Below are 20,829 nucleotides of genomic sequence, written 5' to 3' on the forward strand. Positions count from 1 at the left end.
TGCACTCATGACGCTCAGGTGTTTCTGACTCTACCAGCTGCCTTTGTCTCTCACGTTGTACTATTAACCTGGTATCATGTTGCTCAGGTGTTTCTGTTGCTAACCGTTCTCTTCGTTTCTGTAGTCAACTGTGGGTTTCATTTTCACTTTCCTTTGCACGTTTCGTTCTATACTTTTCTTTTGCCTTTTCGAGCCTTCTTTTTCGTTGTGCAGCAGTTTCGTTTTTATTTTTGTTTGCTTTTTTATTTATTGTTACCATGTTGTTCCCACGATTAAGGGGCATTTTGACGGTCGACCCCGCCAGAAGTCCAGCAAAGGGGTAAGGCTTAATATACAACAAGATGCGCCCAATCTTGAGGGGGAAGCGCTGACGACATTACATTTTTACCCACCCTAATGCCATACAGTCCTCGGCACGTTTTAACCTATTACCTTAACTTGGGTGGTATAGCTACCGCTTACTAATGAGGTATCTAATTAACTTTTTTTTTTATCTGCCCCTCTAACGTCACACAATCTTGGACGCAACTGTTCTCGACACGACTAATCATGCCCCCACCTAATACGCCATTTTGTAACTTGTAACACCTAATACGAAATTTTGACATAATGACAGTATTCTGCTAGTGTAGTCCTATTATTTGATACCCATATTGTGGTGGTTGTGGAAAAATATGTACCTAGTCCGCCATATTGGAACGGCGTCCATCTTGAATTTTAAATTTTGACATAATCATCGTGTTTTACTAGTGTAGCCCTTTCATTTGATACCCATATTGAGGGGTTTAAGGAAAAATATGTAATCCGCCATTTTGTATCGGCGGCCATCTTAGATTTATAATGTCATTGATTTTATTATATTGTATTGTCATCTAAATTAAATGTGTGTACCAAATTTCAGATCAATCTGACAACGGGAAGGTGCTTAAATTTCAATTTCTAATTTTGACCCAAATAAATAAAAAACAAATTCCGTACAGGTCGAGCTAAATAAAACCGTTTAAAAATTCAAAGCACACCTACAGTGCTATCTACCTGAATTGACAGTTTTATATCGCTATCTACCCCTGGACGAAATTGAAAAAGAGAAATAAAACTATGTAAATTTAAAATTTAAATAGAACTTCTAGTAGTTTATCATTTTTGTCAAATTATTATTTATGCAATCATTAAATCAGTGCAAACATATCTATTTGTCATTTAAAATAAAAGTATATTTTTAAAAAAAGAAAAAAAAATAGAGAAAGGATAATATACTAGCCTAGTTACATAAGATGAACACGCACACACCCAAAGAGTTCACAAACCCAGAGTTCACAAAACTATAAAACCATGCACAACATAAAAAACTTAACGCTTAAATAGTCGTCGTAAAGAAGCCGTCGTGGCCTAAAGGATAAGACGTCCGGTGCATTCGTATGTAGCGATGCACCGATGTTCGAATCCCGCAGGCGGGTACCAATTTTTCTAATGAAATACGTACTCAACAAACGTCCACGATTGATTTCCACGGTGAAGGACTAGCATCGTGTAATAAAAATCAAACCCGCAAAAATTATAATTTGCGTAATCACTGGTGGTAGGGCCTCTTGTGAGTCCGCACGGATAGGTACCACCTCCCCGCCTATTTCCGCCGTGAAGCAGTAATGCGTTTCGATTCGAAGGGTGGGGTAGCCGTTGTAACTATAGTGAGACCTTAGAACTTATATCTCGAGGTGGGTGGCGCATTTACATTGTAGATGTCTATGGGCTCCAGTAACCACTTAACACCAGGTGGGCTGTGAGCTCATCCATCCACCTATGTAATAAATAAATAAATTATATTGGTAAACTGACTGCAAAGAAATAGGATATTTTTAACATTCTACTAATTTAGATTATTTATGGCAAATTATTAGAATTAAACACTGCCCTTATATATTAATAGTGATCAGAAGTTGAATTAATTTGTGGTAGAAAGAATATACCTCTCATTCCTTTTGTATGTAACATGTGTATTGAACATTCCATATTTAAAAGTTAAAAAAGTAAGTTAAAAAATAAACCATTGAGAACAAATTTTCAGTAGGGAACAGCATGTGTCTGCCTCTGGCATTGCTGACAACCAAGAGCAACAGTAACCACTCACCGTCAGGTGGAACTTATTCTATCATCTGCATACAAGCACAATTAATAAATAATAGTTTAAAAAAACTAACAAAATACGCTTTTATGGAAAATCCAACTAAAAAATAGAAAATAAATTTTAATATATTTGAATTAAAAATAGTTTAAGAATAAATGTTTTTATTATGAAAAAGCGTAGATTTTTTTCAGGATATTATTAAAATAACCCTTCTACTCATATCTGTTCATAAAATATTTAAAACTACTGATACCATGCACCCCATGCTTTTTTTCGGGGTTAAAATCATGTTCAAAGATTCCGTTACATACATATGTCTGAAGCTAATAAAAGCGTATTAAAAAAGATAATATCTATATATTGGGAATTTTTAATTTTGAGAAATAAGGAAGATTCTTAATTATTACTTTCTTATAGTGAATTCATAGTGGCAGGATAACCAAAGAAACATTCCAATGCAACATTATGATTATTTCTTGTCTATTTTAGTGGCGCAATTTGATTTGGGTGGCACAATGATTACAGCAGACTTCAATCTCAGTCAATGTGGGCCAACCTTTTAATATCTATAGTCAACACTTTATCATCACAGCATTGGAAATTTAGAGCTTGTTAAGCTCATGTATTTTAATGTCTATAATATTTATTTTATTTAGGTTATAATTTGCAAATGCTACATCCACACTTATGACGTGGATTACCCTAAAGGACTGAGTTAATGCAATTATACAAGATAAAAGCTAGAATGTAGACTGCAACAAGAGTGTCATGGAGTATCATGGTCTCATGGAGACCTAAGTACTGGTTTCATCAATGGACTCGACACAAAAATATGAATTACAATTTATGTTTCTATCTTAACATGTAGTTACCTACTTACCACCGCAGTAACTGTAAAAACTATTTTTATCTTGCGCTGCTGATATTTTTATCCGAGTAGTACATTTGTTGTCGAGAAATGTCATTATATTGTTAGGCAAGTAGTGCAGTGCTTACCTGAAATAAGATAATAGTAATAGATGTAGGGTAAAAATAAGGTTTTGATAGACATGGTTTTTTATTACACAGAAGAGTTGTACACAGAAGAGTTGTAAGAGAATAGGTGGCCATAGCCTACCTGGTTTTATATAGATACCAAAATTTCATTAACCAGCTAAACATGTTGCCAAGTTAAATTAACAATATTAAATCAATCCATTATATCTTTAAAACACATAGTATTAAACAACGACTTATGAGAGATACTGAAGCCATCAAAACTTGGCACATATTGTGGAAAGTCAAGTTACACCAGCATATTATTATTTCAAGATATTCTAAGCTTAAGCGGTTAGACTCATCCCGTTCCAAACAAAAAAATTATAAATGTAATTATTGAGAATTAGAATATTTCCCCTTTAGAGGCTTTAAAGCACATTTGCACTTACATTAAGCACTAAATGTACTTTTTTCGATTTACCTACCTCTTGACATTGTTTTTTATATATTTCCGTATTATTATTGTCTGCTTAAGATGCCTAGTAAATTAAATGAAAAATAATTGTAGAAAATAAAGTCATAATCCGTTAAGTTTGTAATTAGATTTATGAAAAACACAAACATAACCTCAATCTCAAGGTTTAACAAATAATTCCGTATCTTTATCTGAAATGAAAAATAGCATGTAAATAACAAATCATTACCTGATACGGGGTCTCGTCTCCATTTTCTTCCAGATGCTTCAAGTTCAAGGAGAACAAACAGTTTTCAGTTGAGTTCCAAACATAAAGCACATCATCACGGAGTTCGAGCAAATTTTTCAACTTTCCACTGGTATCATCTGAAAGGCTGGCTTTCAAATCTCTAAATAACTTATGGTTTACTAATTTACTATCATAGAAATGCAAATCCATTGCGATATTTAATGTAAATTACTTTGTTTTGGTCAGGAAGTAAGGATTATTTTGATGTAGTTTAGATTTGACAGTTAAAGTCGAGAATTGAAGTTGACGTTCTGTGCGCGGGAATATTTAGCGTTTTGTTTTTGCTATTGGAATATGCAGTATGTCAAAAACACCTTTTTTTAAGTCAAAAGGGACGTATTTATTTACTATGTAAAAAATTTGTTTCGCTGCAATTATTTATATTGAAATAAATAAATAACATGGAATCGTTTAACTACCTTAAGCTTGTGAGTTCATTTGCCGTAGACAATACGCACTTTTTAGTTTTTGAGTGTTGACCTTGAATCAACAAGTTATTCGCGATTGCAAGTAATTATTTATCTCAATCGCCGAAGGAAGATACAGATTCATTTGACAGTGTAACAAACTTTAAAACGAGTAAGACGGATGGAAGATCTTACGGTCCACCTGATATTATGTGATTATTTCGGATATCGTTATGGGAATACCGTCGCCCACTTAAAGACACGAGGTCTAAGTCTCGATTGAATAGTATAACAAGACTGCCCCAGCCTTTAAGCGGAAATACATTACTGCTTTAAAGTAGAAATAAGCAGGACGTTGGTACGTTCTCGGACTGAATGTTATTGTTCGAAACTGGAACATAATTTCAAGTTTATCTTAAATGCTGTTGGCATGATTCAAGGTTTTGGCTGTTTCTTCTATTTAATATTAGCTACTCCCACAAAACTAGGTGAAATGTCCTGTAAGACCCGTTTCGAAGCATTGGCCAATCTGTTCGAAAAAAATAATTTAATCGACTACATTTGAACTCAAATTTTTTTCCCTCCAAATTACATAATATGATCAGCAGCCTAAAGGCACACGATGTGATTTTGTAAGAAAATAGGTAATAAGTTTGCAAAGGAATTAAAAACAAAAATTTAAATAATTTTCCGCTAAGTCCAAAAGGTAGCGCGGCTCGATACTTTTCAAATTTTAACAAGCAAAAGGATTTAGCGTCATACGCTTCTTGCAATAAATACAGGCAACAACACTAACTGATTACACCCGCATCCGCGCGAACGTTTTCACTTTGATTCTAAATGGTATCACGTAATTTCATCTCCCCGAACGAGCAGTGCTTTCTTATAAATAAAGCAGCGTATAGGCGGCTATAAATAACGTTTACCGAGCATTCGTACGTGTATCTTGTGGATAATTTAATTTTTTTGTGTGTTTTTATCGCTTTTGACATTGACTGAGTGGTTGAGTTTTGAATTTTTAAGCTGATTGCATTTTCTTTATTTGGTGGCTGGTGTTTGCAAAAGAGCGAGAAACATGGCTATAAGTTTTGAGACGCGCATAACCTCCAACTGACGTTTTTAAATAGTATTCAGTATGCTTTTAAGTAGTAGCAACATAATTCTGTAAATCAATTTCAAATATGTACTCAAATTGGATTATTTGGACTGGTTTCTAAATTAGAATTTTCAGAGAATACGTGTAATTATTGGTTAAAAGTCAGAGAAGAGGACGCTTCTTTCGACTTTGCGGTCGGATAACTCGACACGAATACGCCTGGTATCTTACCTCTTAGAATATAGGATCTTAGGATATAATTGCTTCAAAACTTTAATATAAATATAAGACTAATACAAAAAAGTGGTTCAGAAATATGTGGCCTTTAGGATCACTGGTGGCCCGAAGGCCTTTCCAGTTTCACAAGGATAGGTGGGCGAGCAAAGGCTCAGCCAGCAGGGATGAGGTTTGATAACAACCCGGGCGATGCCCGAGCGTCTCCAAAAGAGACCTAGCAACTCAAGAGCAGCTGCTTCGCGAATGAATCTACTATCTGACCGGAACCACGATCTGCTGAGAAAATTCGGCGAGAAACTCAGCGGGCTGACGTGTGGGTTCGGTTGCACGTCGAACTCTTTACGGGTATATTTAAGGCCTATCTAGCCTATACCTACTTATATTCAGACAGAATTTTTATTTATTACTAACTTATGACCTACAAATGACTGTGACCTACAAATAGAGAGTCGAATGAAAATATAAAGAATCTGTAACATCGCTCCATTACAGAGTTCTGCAATAACATCGAAATAAAAATAAAAAAACTCAATTTTCTCACACATCTTTCAGTCATCCAATATCAATGACATAAAATCGCAAACTGAATAAAATATAAGGAACGTTGTATGTACCTTGCGATTCGCGATACGGAGCTATTGATAAATTTACCAAGGCGTCTCCTCATATGATATTAAGGGGTGGTGCGACTCTCCACCCGCGACCCGCTACATTATTATGCCGGGCAGGTCGCGAATGAAATGTTGCAGGGATATCGCTTAATAGTATTCGAGACTTTGAAATCGAAAAACAAAAAGTATAAGGAGTTTTAGTTTTTTCCTAGGTTATAATTACCATAACAAGAAATGACTTTACCTCCAATTTGGACAGCTAATCTGTTAGTTCAAATACCTACAAGATAATGACAATAAAAAAAGCGGGATTAAGACGTTAAGGTAGTTTTAATTACTTTAGATGTGAATTCCAACGTTCTAGAAGATTCTATTAAAGACCTTGGACCAAGAACTTTGGTTGGTCGAAGCCTTACTGCCCGCACTATATCCACTGATGTTGACTTAGGCACATCATAGTTCACCAGGAGGACGGGACGACGCGTCGGCGGCTGCGGACTGCGATGAGGTCGTTTTCGTCGTCTCTGTCGTCACCGAACATACTGTGGAAGAGCAACCCGGTCGGCGGTGTATCGCGTTCCGACCCGGCAGGCTGGTTCTGGCCCAGCGGGGTATCCCGGAACACCAGCGGCATCGCCCGGGCGGCTTGGTAGGGCCGCCGTACCGCGGAGACCGACGTCGTTGGTCGTCGACTATCGCCTCGACGACCCGTCGGTCGGGCGTCCTCGGGGTGGCGCCGCGTGCCTGGTTGTAGTGTTGACCGCGGGAACCCCCCTACTCTGACCGGGTTTTGACCCCGGACGGAGATCGGACGTCGGGTGTAAGAGTGCAGGGGAGTCGTTTAGTGGGTGGGCCTAAAATTCCTTGGGCCCGCGGTCTGCTCTCAACACCTGCAGATCGTTTAATCCCACATACCCCGCGTGCCCCCTAGGCGCGAGGGCCTCGTAGGAGGCTCGGCCCCCGGCCCAAAAAAAAAAAGGAACATCATAGTTCCTCCTGGCTGAGCCCTTGCTCGCCCACCTTCCCGGTGAAACTGGAAAGGCCTAATCCCTCAAACATAGAAAAAAAGTTTTAGTCATATTTTTGCTGGTAGACAGAGGACTGTACAAATAAGGTGATGATCTTAACTCCTATTTAATTTTAAAATGATCAGTTAACTAGAAGATTGAACGCGAACTCTTCTGTCGAATCTTTCTCCGTTTTCCATCCGTCACGATGGTCTGTACTTCGGAATCTTAAGTCGTGCTCACGGCAGACGAGTATAGAGACCACGAGTTGGCAATTGGCAAAAGAACAATAGTTTAATATGGATAATATTAATCATTGTAATCATGCATAAATGATGAGCGGTTCTCGCTGATTTCAAAGTCGTCTGTTATACGAAGTAATTAATCCTATACAAATCGGAGTGCCGATTTTTTCTTTTTATTGTAAAAACAGAATTGATGGAACAGTTGATGAAGGTAGTCAAAGTTTAGGGTCGATGACTCAGCTTCGGTGAAGGTTGTATCTAGTAGTAGTAAAAATCCATTCATAATTTGGAAGCGACGTTCAAAGCAGCAGCCCTGGAGGGAGCTGTCCGCCGGGACAGCACCGATGACTTGTCATTAATAACGACAGCGGAAATGTATCAAAAGGTGACGCGTGTCCCTTCGTCTGTCTCCCGCTTTATTTATGATACACGCGAACAATATTTATATCCCTTTCTACGTATTAAGATTGAGATGTATTTGTTTGATTCTGTGCGGCTTTTTCGTTACGTATTGTACGTGGTTTAGGGGGTTACTGGTTCGAACCTGAATAGTACAAGCTGCAAATGCTTTCAGTGGCCTAAAACACAGTTCGTAAATAAAACTGAGCTTTGTTAAGGTTAAAATAGGTCAATTAAACATACGCTGGTGGTAAGAGCTCTTGTGAGTCCGCACGGGTAGGTACCACCACCCCGCCTATTTTTGCCATGAAGCAGTAATGCGTTTCGGTTTGAAGGGTAACCGTTGTAACTATACTGAGACCTTAAAACTTATACCTCAAGGTGGGTGGCGCATTTGCGTTGTAGATGTCTATGGGTTCCAGTAACCACTTAACACCAGGTGGGCTGTGAGCTTGTCCACCCATGTAAGCAATAAAAAAAAGGTTAATTCACTTTTAGGTTATCACTAAAATAATGCTAATTTTAATATTGAGATTTTAACCGCCCCTTTTTAAGTTTCAAAATCCCAACCATCTACGAAAACAATAACGCATTCCTACTGATATGGTTTTGTTCGCGAATTAAAGACATGGTTTCGTTTATTTGGTGTATTATTCTTATTACCTACTTTATTCTAGGCGCCAGAGAATATGCTCATACTTCTTAAACAAAAAAATGTTCGTTCTCTCACAAAATAAGTTATGAATCAAACGTCAAAAACAAAGTCCAAACGTCAACTTTCAAATTAATTATTGACAGATATGATGTCATTTTGTATCGAACGGTATCATACATCATAATGCCACGCACGCAACACGAACAATTTACACAATATTGTCATACGTCACCGAGGTGGCGTCCTCGTGAGATGTCTACCCCAATTACCGTTGGAATTGTTTCCACACTATCTATTACTTTTCCTCGGTTCCAACTTGGGAATTTGAGAGATGGATAGTAAAAAGTAGTTGTTAGGGTGATGCTTTGGAATAATAAGATGGTTTATATTACTGTCGTTGTGTTTTTGACGTGTTTGTTGATTTTCTAATGTTGCGTGGACACCCAGAGTCTTTTGACGTCAGACTCACCTTAAGATATATTATTATAAGGCCTTATCTATCCCGCGCACCTTACTTATTACTGGTGGTAGGAGCTCTTGTGAGTCCGCGCGGGTAGGTACCACCACCCCGCCTATTTCTGCCGTAAGGCAGTAATGCGTTTCGGTTTGACGGGTGGGGCAGCCGTTGTAACTTACTTGAGACCTTAGAACTTATATCTCAAGGTGGTTGGCGCATTTACGTTGTGGATGTCTATGGGCTCCAGTAACCACTTAACACCAGGTGGGCTGTGAGCTCGTCCACCTATCTTAGCAATAAAAATAAAAATAAAAAAACCCACATGCCTCAATGGACTCTTCAATTTAAACTTGTCTCAAGTCATATTAAACTTAATACAGCTTAACATAGAGAAAATAATTTCTTATAACTAATTGTGCTTTTTTTTCACCACCATAAAGCAATCGAGATTCAGTACGTTCTATATTCTAATTCTAACTTTATTAACAAATGGCGGTAATGTTAAAAGTGGTATCTTTCAAAAACATAAAACATGGCATTTTTATGTACAAAATTAGGCCACATTAACAGAAGCTATTAACAGAAATGTTCACAAATATATTCGCTGTTTACGTTCGGTTCTTATCATAAAGCATACATTGTCAGGGAACTTCGTCGATTCGCTCGCATTGCGATATACTCGTCCTAAATCTTGGACCGTAACGAGAACAGTTTAATTTACAATCGTTCGTGCTGTGTACCCTCCACGGAACAGAACCAATAGAGTCCTCGTATAAATCCAGCGAGATGTCCGAACCGCTTCACCTGCCTTAACCGCGCGCGCCCGCATCGTGTCGACACAGACACAAGAAACATAGAAGTGGACTGTTTCATTTTTGTTTTTGTTTTTTATTTATTACACTTCATGTAAAATTTACATTGGCGGACTCAATGCCTAAGGCATTCTCTACCAGTCAACCAAGGGTAGTGCAGAGTAAATAGTGGTAGGTGCAATGAAATTTATATTTGATACATACCTACATACATACATATAATAGTTTATACAGTATTAAAAATATTATTAGTATTCCACATTAAAAAAAAAACCTTGTTAATATCAAAGAACCGATCAACATAAATTCAAATACAGTCAAACCTGGATAAGCGAGAACTGGATAAGTGAGAAAACTCTATAAGTGAGAGTAATAGCCAGGACCCGTCATTTTAAGCGCCCAAAACCTCTATTAGCAAGAAACAGAAACCTCTGTAAGAGAGAGTCGTTTCTCCCTCATGGACCTCCGTAAGTGAGACTGCTACTTATCTATACCTCTATAAGCGACAGTCGAGCTTTATTTATTTATATTATTTAGGAGGAACAAATGACAAAACAAACTACAAATTTTATGACTCATTCTTAACTTTCGGGGAACTTCCTACCATTGTTTTTGTATTGTTTTCTCGTCAATATTGAAACTATTCTATTTAATGGAACTAAATAACGTTGTTATTTTATCGCATTCTTTTCGAATGGACACGTGTGCCTGTGTACCGTCCCGTTTGTCAGCCTTACTCAGTTTATCGTTAATCAATTGCGAAAGAAAGTTCTGTTCTGCATCATGTCGAAACGGAAAATTAAATTACTGTCATTAAGTGATTAATTTAAAATAGGGAATGCGTTTCAATCCGGAAAATCGCGAAATGAAATTCAGAGGGAGCATTAGCGAGAAACTCGGGTTAGTGAGAAACCTCCATAAGCGAGAATGAGATTGTGCTCCCTTGAACTCTCGTTTATCCAGGTTTGACTGTACTCTAAAGGGGAGTAATGTTTTGTAGCAATCAGTAACGCAAGTTTTAATGGGAGATCTAGCATATATCTTATCTCTTTCTTACATTAGATTAATCAGAATTCTCTGTCGTATGAGAAGGACTTTTTTAGTCACATCACATAGTAAATATGCACAAGACGTATAAGAACCTCGCTTTCCAATAAACATCTTCAGACTAATTATTTAAAAATTTCTAAAACATGAATTTACTTTATTTATTAATGTGATTTGTTTATTTTATTTTGATAACAATTCAATAAGTAAACAAAAGAAATACAGTTGTTATTTATTACAAAAAAGTTCACTTATTATTATGTGGCCATTTAGCGTGGAATTAAATATATGAATAAGTACCCTTAAAAAGGGTATATATCAAGGATAGGACCCGGTGAGAATTAGCTTTTAAAGGGTTTTTCTATAGGGACGCTTGAACTTTGACAACTCACAGCGGCCATCTTGGTAAAGCGATAGCTGTCAAATTTGGCATGAGCACATATTTAGTCATGAGATTTCACCATGGAAAGTTACACTTACAAGCCCGTCCGGCTGTATCATCGGCCCTAATTTCCTCGAAGAGGCGCAAGGAGCCGCGCCCTCTGTCAATGGCGACCGATATCTGTCGATGATAAAAAACTTTTTGTGGCCTAGGATAGATGGTATGGATCTCATAAACATTTATATTATACGGTAGGACGTCTTGTGGGCCCGCACGGATAGGTAACCACTATCATGTATATTTCTGTCGCGAAGCAGTAATACGTTTCGATATGGTATGGGGCAGCGTTATACTATACAATGAGATTTCACGGCTCAAGGTGGGTGACCGCATTCACGTGGTGATAACTATGGGCTCCTGAGACCACTAAGCACTGGGTAGGCCATAAAGTCTTCATCAGTCTAAATAATAAAATATAAATAATATATATAACACATTTTCTTTTTTTGTAGCGTAATTGAAATTTATAAAAAAAACTTAAAACTAATTCTAATAAAATTTCCTTCTCAACAACACTTTTGCATAAAAATGAAATCTTCAGATTTTCATCTAAGAAAGAAATCTAGGAAAACAGGATAAAACGCTGTGTTATATCCAAATCTATTTATTTATAGACGCTTAATAATATATGTTATAGACGATTTAAGTAGATTATTTAAAGATCAAATTAACATCAAAATCCGTCTCAGAAAAACGATCTCATCTAGTATCGATATGACGGTGTATGTATATTCATATGTTAGCCAAGAAAGGGTTGAGCAAGTGCTACCTGTGGGTGGGGTACCTGCACCCCCGGGTGGGGTTGGATTTACACCCCTCATTTGTTTGCGATGACCCCCGAGCAGTATCTTGCGAGAGTCTTCGTATCGTCTCAGAGTTTAAGTACGGTTTACATGACAGCCTAAGTTTTAATAATAAAAAAACTACGTTTGAGAATTGACGTGACATAGCTAATTAATATTGGCATAGATTAAGTAGCGGAGCTCGACTGGATAGATACTATGTATAATATTATACAAATTTTTTTGTTGCTTAGATGAGTGGACGAGCTCAGGGCCCACCTGGTGTTAAGTGGTTACCGGAGCCCATAGACACCTACAACGTAAACGCCGCCACCCACCTTGAGGTATAAGTTCTAAGGTCTCTGTATAGTTACAACGGCCTTCAAACCGAAACTCATTATTGCTTCACGGCAGAAATAGGCAGAGTGGTGGTACCTACCCTTGCGGACTCACAAGAGGTTCTACCACCAATAATAACCCAAATTATAGTTTTGCGGGTTTGATTTTTATTACACGATGTTATTCCTTCACCGTGGAAGTCAATCGCGAACATTTGTTAAGTACGTATTTCATTAGAAAAATTGGTACTCGCCTGCGGGATTCGAACACCGTTGCGTCGCTAGATACGAATGCACCGACGCCTTATCCTTTAGGCCATGACGACTTCAAAATGCGGCTTGTGTGAACGAAGTGGAAGTCTCTAATGTTTGTACTACTTTATACCCAATCATATGAATTTTCCACCGCAAGTTTTACGATTATAGCCTGCGAACCTAACGCTCTGTACTTTTGTTGCAAAGCAAATGTTATCCTTGATTTCGCTCCACATCCATGCACAACAACAGAGATCATTCTTAACGATAGATTCTGAAGTCGTCGTGGCCTAAAGGATAAGACGACCGCTGCATTCGCAATTAGCGATACACCAGTGTTCGAATCCTGCAGGTGGGTATCAACTTTCTAGTGAAATACGTACTTAACAAATGATCACGATTGACTTCCACGGTGAAGGAATAGCATCGTGTAATAAAAATCAAAATCCGCAAAATTATAATTTGCGTAACCACTGATGGTACGACCTCTTGTGAGTCCGCGCGGGTAGGTACCACCACCACCCCGCCTATTTCTGCCGTGAAGCAGTAATAAATGCGTTTCGGTTTGAAAGCGGGGCAGCCGTTGTAAAAAAAAGATTTTAACAAGGGTACTATACTACTTACTGTTGTGTACTAATCTTAATGTTGATGTTCGAGCATTGTATGACCGTTTTAATATTAAGCCTGTTGGCGATATTTACGCCAGTTATTAGCGCCGGGCCGGTAACAGGAGCACTTTACCTTAACTGTTTTTACTAAGATTGGAAGCTTCTCCTTAAGTGCTTGTGTTGCAAGCCTAAAATATGTTAGGGTTGTTCAGAAGATTTTTATTACCAACTATGTTAGTTTGGAATTTTTAGTTTATATCCGTTCTTGGATTTCGCCGTCTTCAAATTAAGACTGTTTTTTTTTTGTAATGTATGACCATTAAAATTTCTCAAATCTACAACTTCTCGAGCAAGACATGGATGACACAGCTGTCCCACGACAGAAAAGTTGGCCTCCACCTCGTTTGGTAAGCTAAACCTGTTTAAATACGTATGATACTTACATAAAAAATTCATGCAATGACAACCTTTTTGTTTATGTCCCGCAGTAGTCGAAATTCGACTATAATTAATTAGAATTGTAAGTTTGTACACTATTATGATTGTATTTTATACATCTATAATCACAAATTTCGCCAAGACTACACTGTAAAAAATATAAACAAAGACAAAAAATATTTAATCTCAATTTGACAACAGACGTCAAGAACAAAAGTTTGACAATAAATAGTATGCATGCGTGTGTGCGTCAAATTACATGTAGTGTGTGTAATGTTTTCTTTATTGATTTAATGTATCTTTTATGCATTATTTAAAAAAAATATTAGCATTGTGCACTTCTTCTCTGTATTCTCTATAAGTGTGGAAAATTTCATACTCCTTCGTCCGCGCAATTTTCGTAAAAAGGGATACAAAGTTTTTGCTCACGTATTAATATATAGATTACAACCTTTTTGTTTATGTAATTTAATATAAATTCTAGAGTACTTTAAAAATGGTTTCTTCTTACTGATAGTTTATATGTAGCTGCCTCATTTCAAGTATATACAGGTCGTGTATAAAGTGTTAGGATGTAATTCAAAGCTTGGGACCGGAGCCAAAGATAAGCTATAGTTTATAGAGTGCGCTAGCCTTCAAAAGAAATAATTTTTAGTTCGTTGTTAGAAATTATCGTGAACGGGATATATTATTAAACACATAACATCAGTAGGCCGTGATTGGCTATGCCCCTGGGTTTGTTGAGATCCACAAGCGACGCTGACTAATTTCCATCAGACAGTCCAACGCTGGCATAGCCCTCTAAGGCTATCAGCATAGGTAGGAAAAAAAACAGGTGGGCCGTATTCTCAATTACCTGTAACAGCAATAAAAAAAAACGACTGTCAGTGGTTTCTCAAATTCTTACAAAGGAATTATTATAAATAATTACTTACGTCATAGTAAAATCCTGTTATTTATTTTCGTATATTATTCATTATCATTTTTGTGTGTTTGCTCAAGTGTTATGAATTTTCAAATAAGGTCGTCTCAAGTTTTATCTATAAAAGACAATTTATAACGAAATATCGTTCTAAAAAATCAGTCTGTATAATTAATAGCGTTGTTCATCACGTAAAAGTTATTGTAAACATGAGTTTCACAAATAAAGTGGTCCTTATTACCGGAGGCGGTTCAGGAATTGGTGCGGCTACAGCTATACTATTTACGAGAGAAGATGCTCAAGTAGCTATCGTAGGTAGAACCGAAGAAAAACTAACTAAGGTTGCTGAAGAATGCGAGAAATACGGAAAGAGACCGCTCGTGATCAAAGCCGATGTCAGCATAGATGAAGAACTCAATACTATAATCGATAAAACAGTTACACAATATGGTAAACTCGATATTTTGGTAAACAACGCGGGAATTACTGTATTAACTAAGTTGTTAGACGCGGATTTAGTGCAAAATTTTGACAAAATAGTCAAAGTGAATCTACGTGCTATTGTGAGCCTTTCTAATAAAGCTGCACCTCACATCATCAACACCAAAGGATCTATTATCAACGTATCTAGTATATTAAGCACTAAAGTCAGAGGTGATCAAATAATATATGGATCTTTAAAAGCAGCGTTAGATTACTTCACTCGTGCATCAGCTCTGGACTTGGCTCCGTATGGAGTTAGAGTCAATGCTGTTAATCCAGGATATACTAAAACAAATCTTCTGAATTTCTTTGGACAGGAGGATATCTGGGAGAGATTAACACCAAGAATACCGTTAGGTAAATGCGCAGAAGCTAGTGAAGTTGGGAATATGATCCTTTATTTGGCGAGCGATAAAGCGAAAAGCGTAACAGGATCTACGTACGTGATAGATAATGGTAGTATGCACACGTAATTAGCAAGCTGTAAATTGTATACTGTACTGTAGTATATTGTAATTGTAAATTGTAATAACCTTGACTTGACGTGTAATATATAAATTACTTTTTTACTGGTGGTAGGACCTCTTGTGAGTCCGCACGGGTAGGTACCACCGCCCTGCCTATTTCTGCCGTGAAGCAGTAATGCGTTTCGATTTGAAGGGTGGGGCAGCCGTTGTAACTATACTGAGACCTTACAAGTTATATCTCAAGGTGGGTGGCGCATTTACGTTGTAGATGTCTATGGGCTCCAGTAACCACTTAACAACAGGTGGGCTGTGAGCTCGTCCACCCATCTAAGCAATAAAAAAATAAAAATAAAACTTTGTTAATTTCTTTTCGTATTTGCTTTAAGTCTCAAGAAAATGTTTTGGCTTAAAGCATTGTTGTTTTTTTCTACATATGCAGATAGCCTTGAGAGGCTATTTCGGCTTTACCCTGGCGTGTAGGTGAGCTCTTGGGGCTAAAACCGGAAGAGAGCGTTGTGCTGACAGTTAACAAGTGATCTTGATTTTCATCTATATATATATATATATATTTTTTTTTTTTTTATTGCCCTTGTAGGCAGACGAGCATACGGCCCACCTGATGGTGAGTGGTTACCGTCGCCCATGGACTTCAGCAATGCCAGGGGCAGAGCCAAGCCGCTGCCTACCGAAATATATATTTTGTATCTCATTCATTTCTTCAGACATTACTGTATCGTATGAGGTTGGACTTAAACAGTGATTTTTTCACTAGACGGTAACCATTTTCAATTAGATTGGCTGTACGATGTATTTGCTTATAGAGCTAAAAAAAGTTGGTCCCACTTTTAATGTTATCCTGTCAGCCAGTTACCAGCCAATTACCAGTTCTATAATATGTTTGTATTAAAGGACTGTTAGACTTAGTATTGTAGTGCGTGGCATGCCGAAGAGTCTGATGACGTCAGCTTGTTTTGCAAACTAAAAAGTACAACATAAAGTTAATTATATTCGGTGTTCTTGTTGTGCCTTATTTAATTTATGGATTCATGTTTATTAATCAAACGAAATGATATCGCGTCTTTGATAATACGGTTCTGTAACAATCTTTCAATCATCAATCAATTTTGACATAAATAAAATTCGATATGAAACAAACTATTTTGAATTTGAACTTCAATTCCAATTGATATTTTTATTTTGTGTGTGTGTGTGTGTGTGTGTGTGTTTTTTTTTTTATTGCCCTTGTAGGCACACGAGCACACGGCTCACCTGATGGTGAGCGGTTACCATCGCCCATGGACTTCAGCAATGCCAGGGGCAGAGCCAAGTCGCTGCCTACACAATACTGGTGTATCGTGTTTTATCTGTAAAGCTCAAAAGTAAATCTTTAATCTAACTTTTGAACTTTATGTATGTGGCGGGTAGCCATGTAAAAAAATAATTGTTTTTAAAAACAAAAAAAAAACGCTTTTATAGAAAATCCAACAAATAAAATTTAAAATAAATTTTAATAAATTCGAATTAAAAATAGTGTAAGGAAAAATGTATTTATTGTAAAAAAAGCGTGGGGTGCTTTTCAGGATATTATCAAAATAACCCTTCTACTCATATCTGTTTATAAAATATTTAAAACTATTAATACCATGCACCCCACGCTTTTTTTACAATAAAATTATTGTTTCTTACACTATTTTTAATTCAAATTTATTTTTTGTTTTTGGTTGGATTTTCTTCTATAAAAGCGTAGTTTTTTAGTTCTTTTAAACTGTTATTGATCTTTCAATTTTTTCAATGCTTTTTCTATTTAATTTTTTTTTATCTTAATCAGTCGGTAACTAATCCGAGAAATCGGTGATCGTCGCCCCTGGTAGTTTCCCTTCTTGGTCTTGACGCAGACACTCCGGTTCTCAGCAAAACAAAAAATCGCTAATCCTGATTATCCTAGTAAGGATAGCTGACCAAACTGATTAAGATATTGAATTGTCTTCGGTCGTTAATAAGTATGTCAAATTTCGAGTTGGTGCGACATTTTGAAGGGGGTTAAAATCATCTTCAAAGATTCCGTTACATACTAACATACATACTAACATAAGTATGAAGCTCCATGGGCAAGTCCATGGGCGACGGTAACCACTCACCATCAGGTGGGCCGTATGCTCGTCTGCCTACAAGGGCAATAAAAAAAGCTAATAAAAGCGTATTAAAAAAAATACAACTATATTTTGTCTGAATTAAATATTGTGTAGTTTATTGACTACGGAATCCTTTAGTCTGACAAACACGTACAACAAATTATGCTGAACAAATCTATTATTACTATATAAATATTGCTCGAACTATTTGCGATCACAAATCTTGTATTGTAGATAACGAACTATTTATTGAGAGAAGCACAATGAGCTACGTAGGTAAAGTGGTGTTGGTTACTGGAGGCAGCGCTGGAATAGGTGCTGAAATAGCTGTACATTTCGCTAGAGAAGGTGCCGACGTGGCTATAGTTGGGAGAAATGCTGAAAATCTTCATAAAGTTGCAGCCCGATGCGCGAAAGTAGGCAAACCAGCTTTCGTAATAAAAGCAGATCTTTCACAGGATGAAAAGGTGAGATTTATTGTGAAGAAGACCGTGGAACATTGCGACCGATTGGATATCCTTGTTAATAACGCAGCGATACTGAAATCGTCATCCATATTTACTGAGGACTTAATGGAAGCAATTGATGATGTGTTCAAGGTGAATCTACGTGCAGTTATACAACTTACTCAATTGGCTGTACCACACCTGACAAAGACCAAAGGAAACATAATCAACATATCAAGCATATTGGCTACATCTACGCTATCATATCCACAGTTTTTACCATACAGCGTTATGAAAGCTGGTTTAGAGAACTTTACCAGATTCTCAGCATTAGAACTTGCCCCATCCGGGATAAGAGTAAACGCCGTATGTCCCGGACCGGTGAAAACGGAGATTTTGAACAACGCGGGAATCGAGCGACCCTGTGAGAAATTTGAGAAACTAAGTCCCTTGAAAAGGATCGCACAGCCTGAAGATGTAGCAGAAGTTGTTTTGTTCTTAGCGAATGCTAAAAGCGTTACCGGTTCCTATTATGTCATAGATAATGGACTTAAGATCAGTTTTTAGCCTTGAATTGATATTTAAACATATTTCCATCGAAATCAGCACCAAATTGATCAATATTTTACAACGATCATACTATTCCAATAATAATGCATTTTTGAGTGCGGTGCAAAATCTAATTGCTTTTTCATTTTACTGGTGGTAGGACCACTTGTGAGTCCGCGCGGATAGGTACCACCGCCCTGCCTATTTCTGCCGTGAAGCAGTAATGCGTTTCGGTTTGAAGGGTGGGGCAGCCGTTGTAACTAAAACATGAGACCTTAGAACTTATATCTCAAGGTGGGTGGCGCATTTACGTCGTAGATGTCTATGGGCTCCAGTAACCACTTAACACCAGGTGGGCTGTGAAAAAATTTTGATTTATAATAGTAAAATCTGTAAGAGGTGAAAATCGTCCGAACTGGTTTTTTTTTGGAAATTTATAATTTGCTTTAAAAGGACCAGTTAATTCTACTAGTTGTGTACACACAAGCAAAACTATAGTGTTAAATCGTTCTGAGAAGTTTAACTTCCTTCGGTTTATATGTATGTATGTTACTGCTAAAATAGTAATAGAAATATAATGGGTTATACAATTAAAGTATATCGTATTTATGTAATCAATACGTTACTTTATAACTAATATGCCCGACGATCTTTGAAGACCAAACGAAGCAATGAATTATAGAAATAGTATTAGGTTAGCAGAGCATATTTTACCTTTTATCCCAAAATTCCCACGAGAAATTACATTGACATTTCTCTTTGACCATGTTGGCGTAGCCGCGGATAGCAGCTAGTTAAAACTATAAATTTGCGCGATCACTGCTATTGTGATTACATCCAGGACGTACAACATCTTGGCCTCTATTACATATCTCTATCTATAGGTATATAGTGAAACTAACGGTTCATTTGGTGTGAAGTTGTTACTGGAGCCCATACACAATAGAACGTGAATCCTTTCATCCTTCAAACAGGGCTGCTTCGTGACAAAAAGGGAAGGCCATTGCTTACCTGAAAACTTGTGTGTTGTCAACTATCGCCTCGACGACTCCGTCGGCCCGACGTCCTTGGAGAGCTGCACGTCTGGTTGTGTGGTCATCAGCCCGTGTCTCTCCACTTCTGGATGTAGTCCGCCACAATTTAGTGTAGTATCATAGTGGGCCGGGTACACACAAATTTTAGTTCTGATAAAAACTAGTGGTAGGAGTTTTGCGAGTCCACACGGGTAGATACCACCACCCTATTTATTTCTGTCGTGAAGTATTTCAGTTTTAGCGGCGGGGAGGGGGGGGGGGGGTAGTGCGTTGTTGGATTAAAAACTAAGACCTTAAAACTCACGTCTCGAGGTTGATGGCTGTAGACCCAGTAGAAGGTCCCCCCGGTCCAAAAAAAGGACGTATGATGAAAGGATTTGTTTATTACGATTATAATATTATACATTTTAGGTGCAGCATGAGTAAAACATTTCTGTAAAGACAACGATAATCTATAGTGAATTTCAACAGAATTAGTATTTTTCTTTAAATATCTAAATTTCTTCTTTTCGTTGCTCATAATAGTAATCATGGATAAGGCGGAGTACATTTTATTAGGTTTATTGTGTCGGTAATGTTATCTCTGATTTTCTAGAATTGTTAATTAGTTCACATCATCACACCATGCGTAGGCATGGGCCTATACATGGGCATGCTCAGCTACCACTTCACGAGTACAACACGGACTAAAAATATTTAATTTCATAAAAAAATGTATTGCGGTTTCAGAACTGTGCTCAATTATCTGATTAACTGCGTTTTTAAGGTTCTGTGAAGGTCACATATAGATTACAAAACGTTTGATTGCAAAAAATGATAAGATAGATTATTAATTCAATAGTAATCCATTATCCGTTATATAATTCGAGCCGGTTATACTTTGCGCTTTCTCGCTGGCCAAAAATAAGATCAAATCTGCCACTTCTTCTTTCTTGCCGACCTTCTTAAGGGGAAGTTGTCCTGGATAATTTTGTAGTGCTTCTGGAATTCCAGCTGATTCGAAAATATCTGTTTCCACAGGGCCAGGGCTCACTGTGTTAGCTCGGACGCCATGAGCAGCAAGTTCTAAAGCTATGCAGCGAGTGAAATGGTT

At 37.4% G+C, this 20,829-nt stretch overlaps 3 protein-coding genes across 3 annotated transcripts in view; 2 read left to right on the top strand and 1 right to left on the bottom strand.

Moving 5' to 3' along the window:
* The window catches only part of mbo (Nuclear pore complex protein Nup88), a 149,494-nt gene extending 145,377 nt beyond the window's left edge, over window positions 1-4,117 (bottom strand). The window contains exon 1 of the mRNA XM_028171081.2: window positions 3,808-4,117. Within this exon, the coding sequence (XP_028026882.2) occupies window positions 3,808-4,017 (210 nt within the window). The 5' untranslated portion in view covers window positions 4,018-4,117. The remainder of the gene's footprint in view (window positions 1-3,807) is intronic.
* A 10,492-nt stretch (window positions 4,118-14,609) lies between these two features.
* LOC114240444 (uncharacterized) lies at window positions 14,610-15,671 on the top strand. Its single transcript, XM_028170984.2, has one exon. It carries the CDS (start codon window positions 14,835-14,837, stop codon window positions 15,579-15,581), a length of 747 nt encoding a protein of 248 aa, XP_028026785.2. The 5' UTR covers window positions 14,610-14,834; the 3' UTR covers window positions 15,582-15,671.
* A 2,252-nt stretch (window positions 15,672-17,923) lies between these two features.
* On the top strand, window positions 17,924-19,316 carry LOC114240446 (uncharacterized). The gene has a single exon (XM_028170986.2). It carries the CDS (start codon window positions 17,971-17,973, stop codon window positions 18,718-18,720), a length of 750 nt encoding a protein of 249 aa, XP_028026787.2. The 5' UTR covers window positions 17,924-17,970; the 3' UTR covers window positions 18,721-19,316.
* Window positions 19,317-20,829: the final 1,513 nt, after the last annotated feature.

The sequence above is a fragment of the Bombyx mandarina genome, chromosome 16, assembly GCF_030267445.1.
Source record: "Bombyx mandarina strain Sakado chromosome 16, ASM3026744v2".
NCBI lineage: Eukaryota > Metazoa > Arthropoda > Insecta > Lepidoptera > Bombycidae > Bombyx > Bombyx mandarina.

Excerpts from the sequence above, each read along its gene's own strand:
- LOC114240444 (XM_028170984.2), top strand. The coding sequence starts at position 14,835 with ATGAGTTTCACAAATAAAGTGGTCCTTATTACCGGAGGCGGTTCAGGA.
- LOC114240446 (XM_028170986.2), top strand. The coding sequence starts at position 17,971 with ATGAGCTACGTAGGTAAAGTGGTGTTGGTTACTGGAGGCAGCGCTGGA.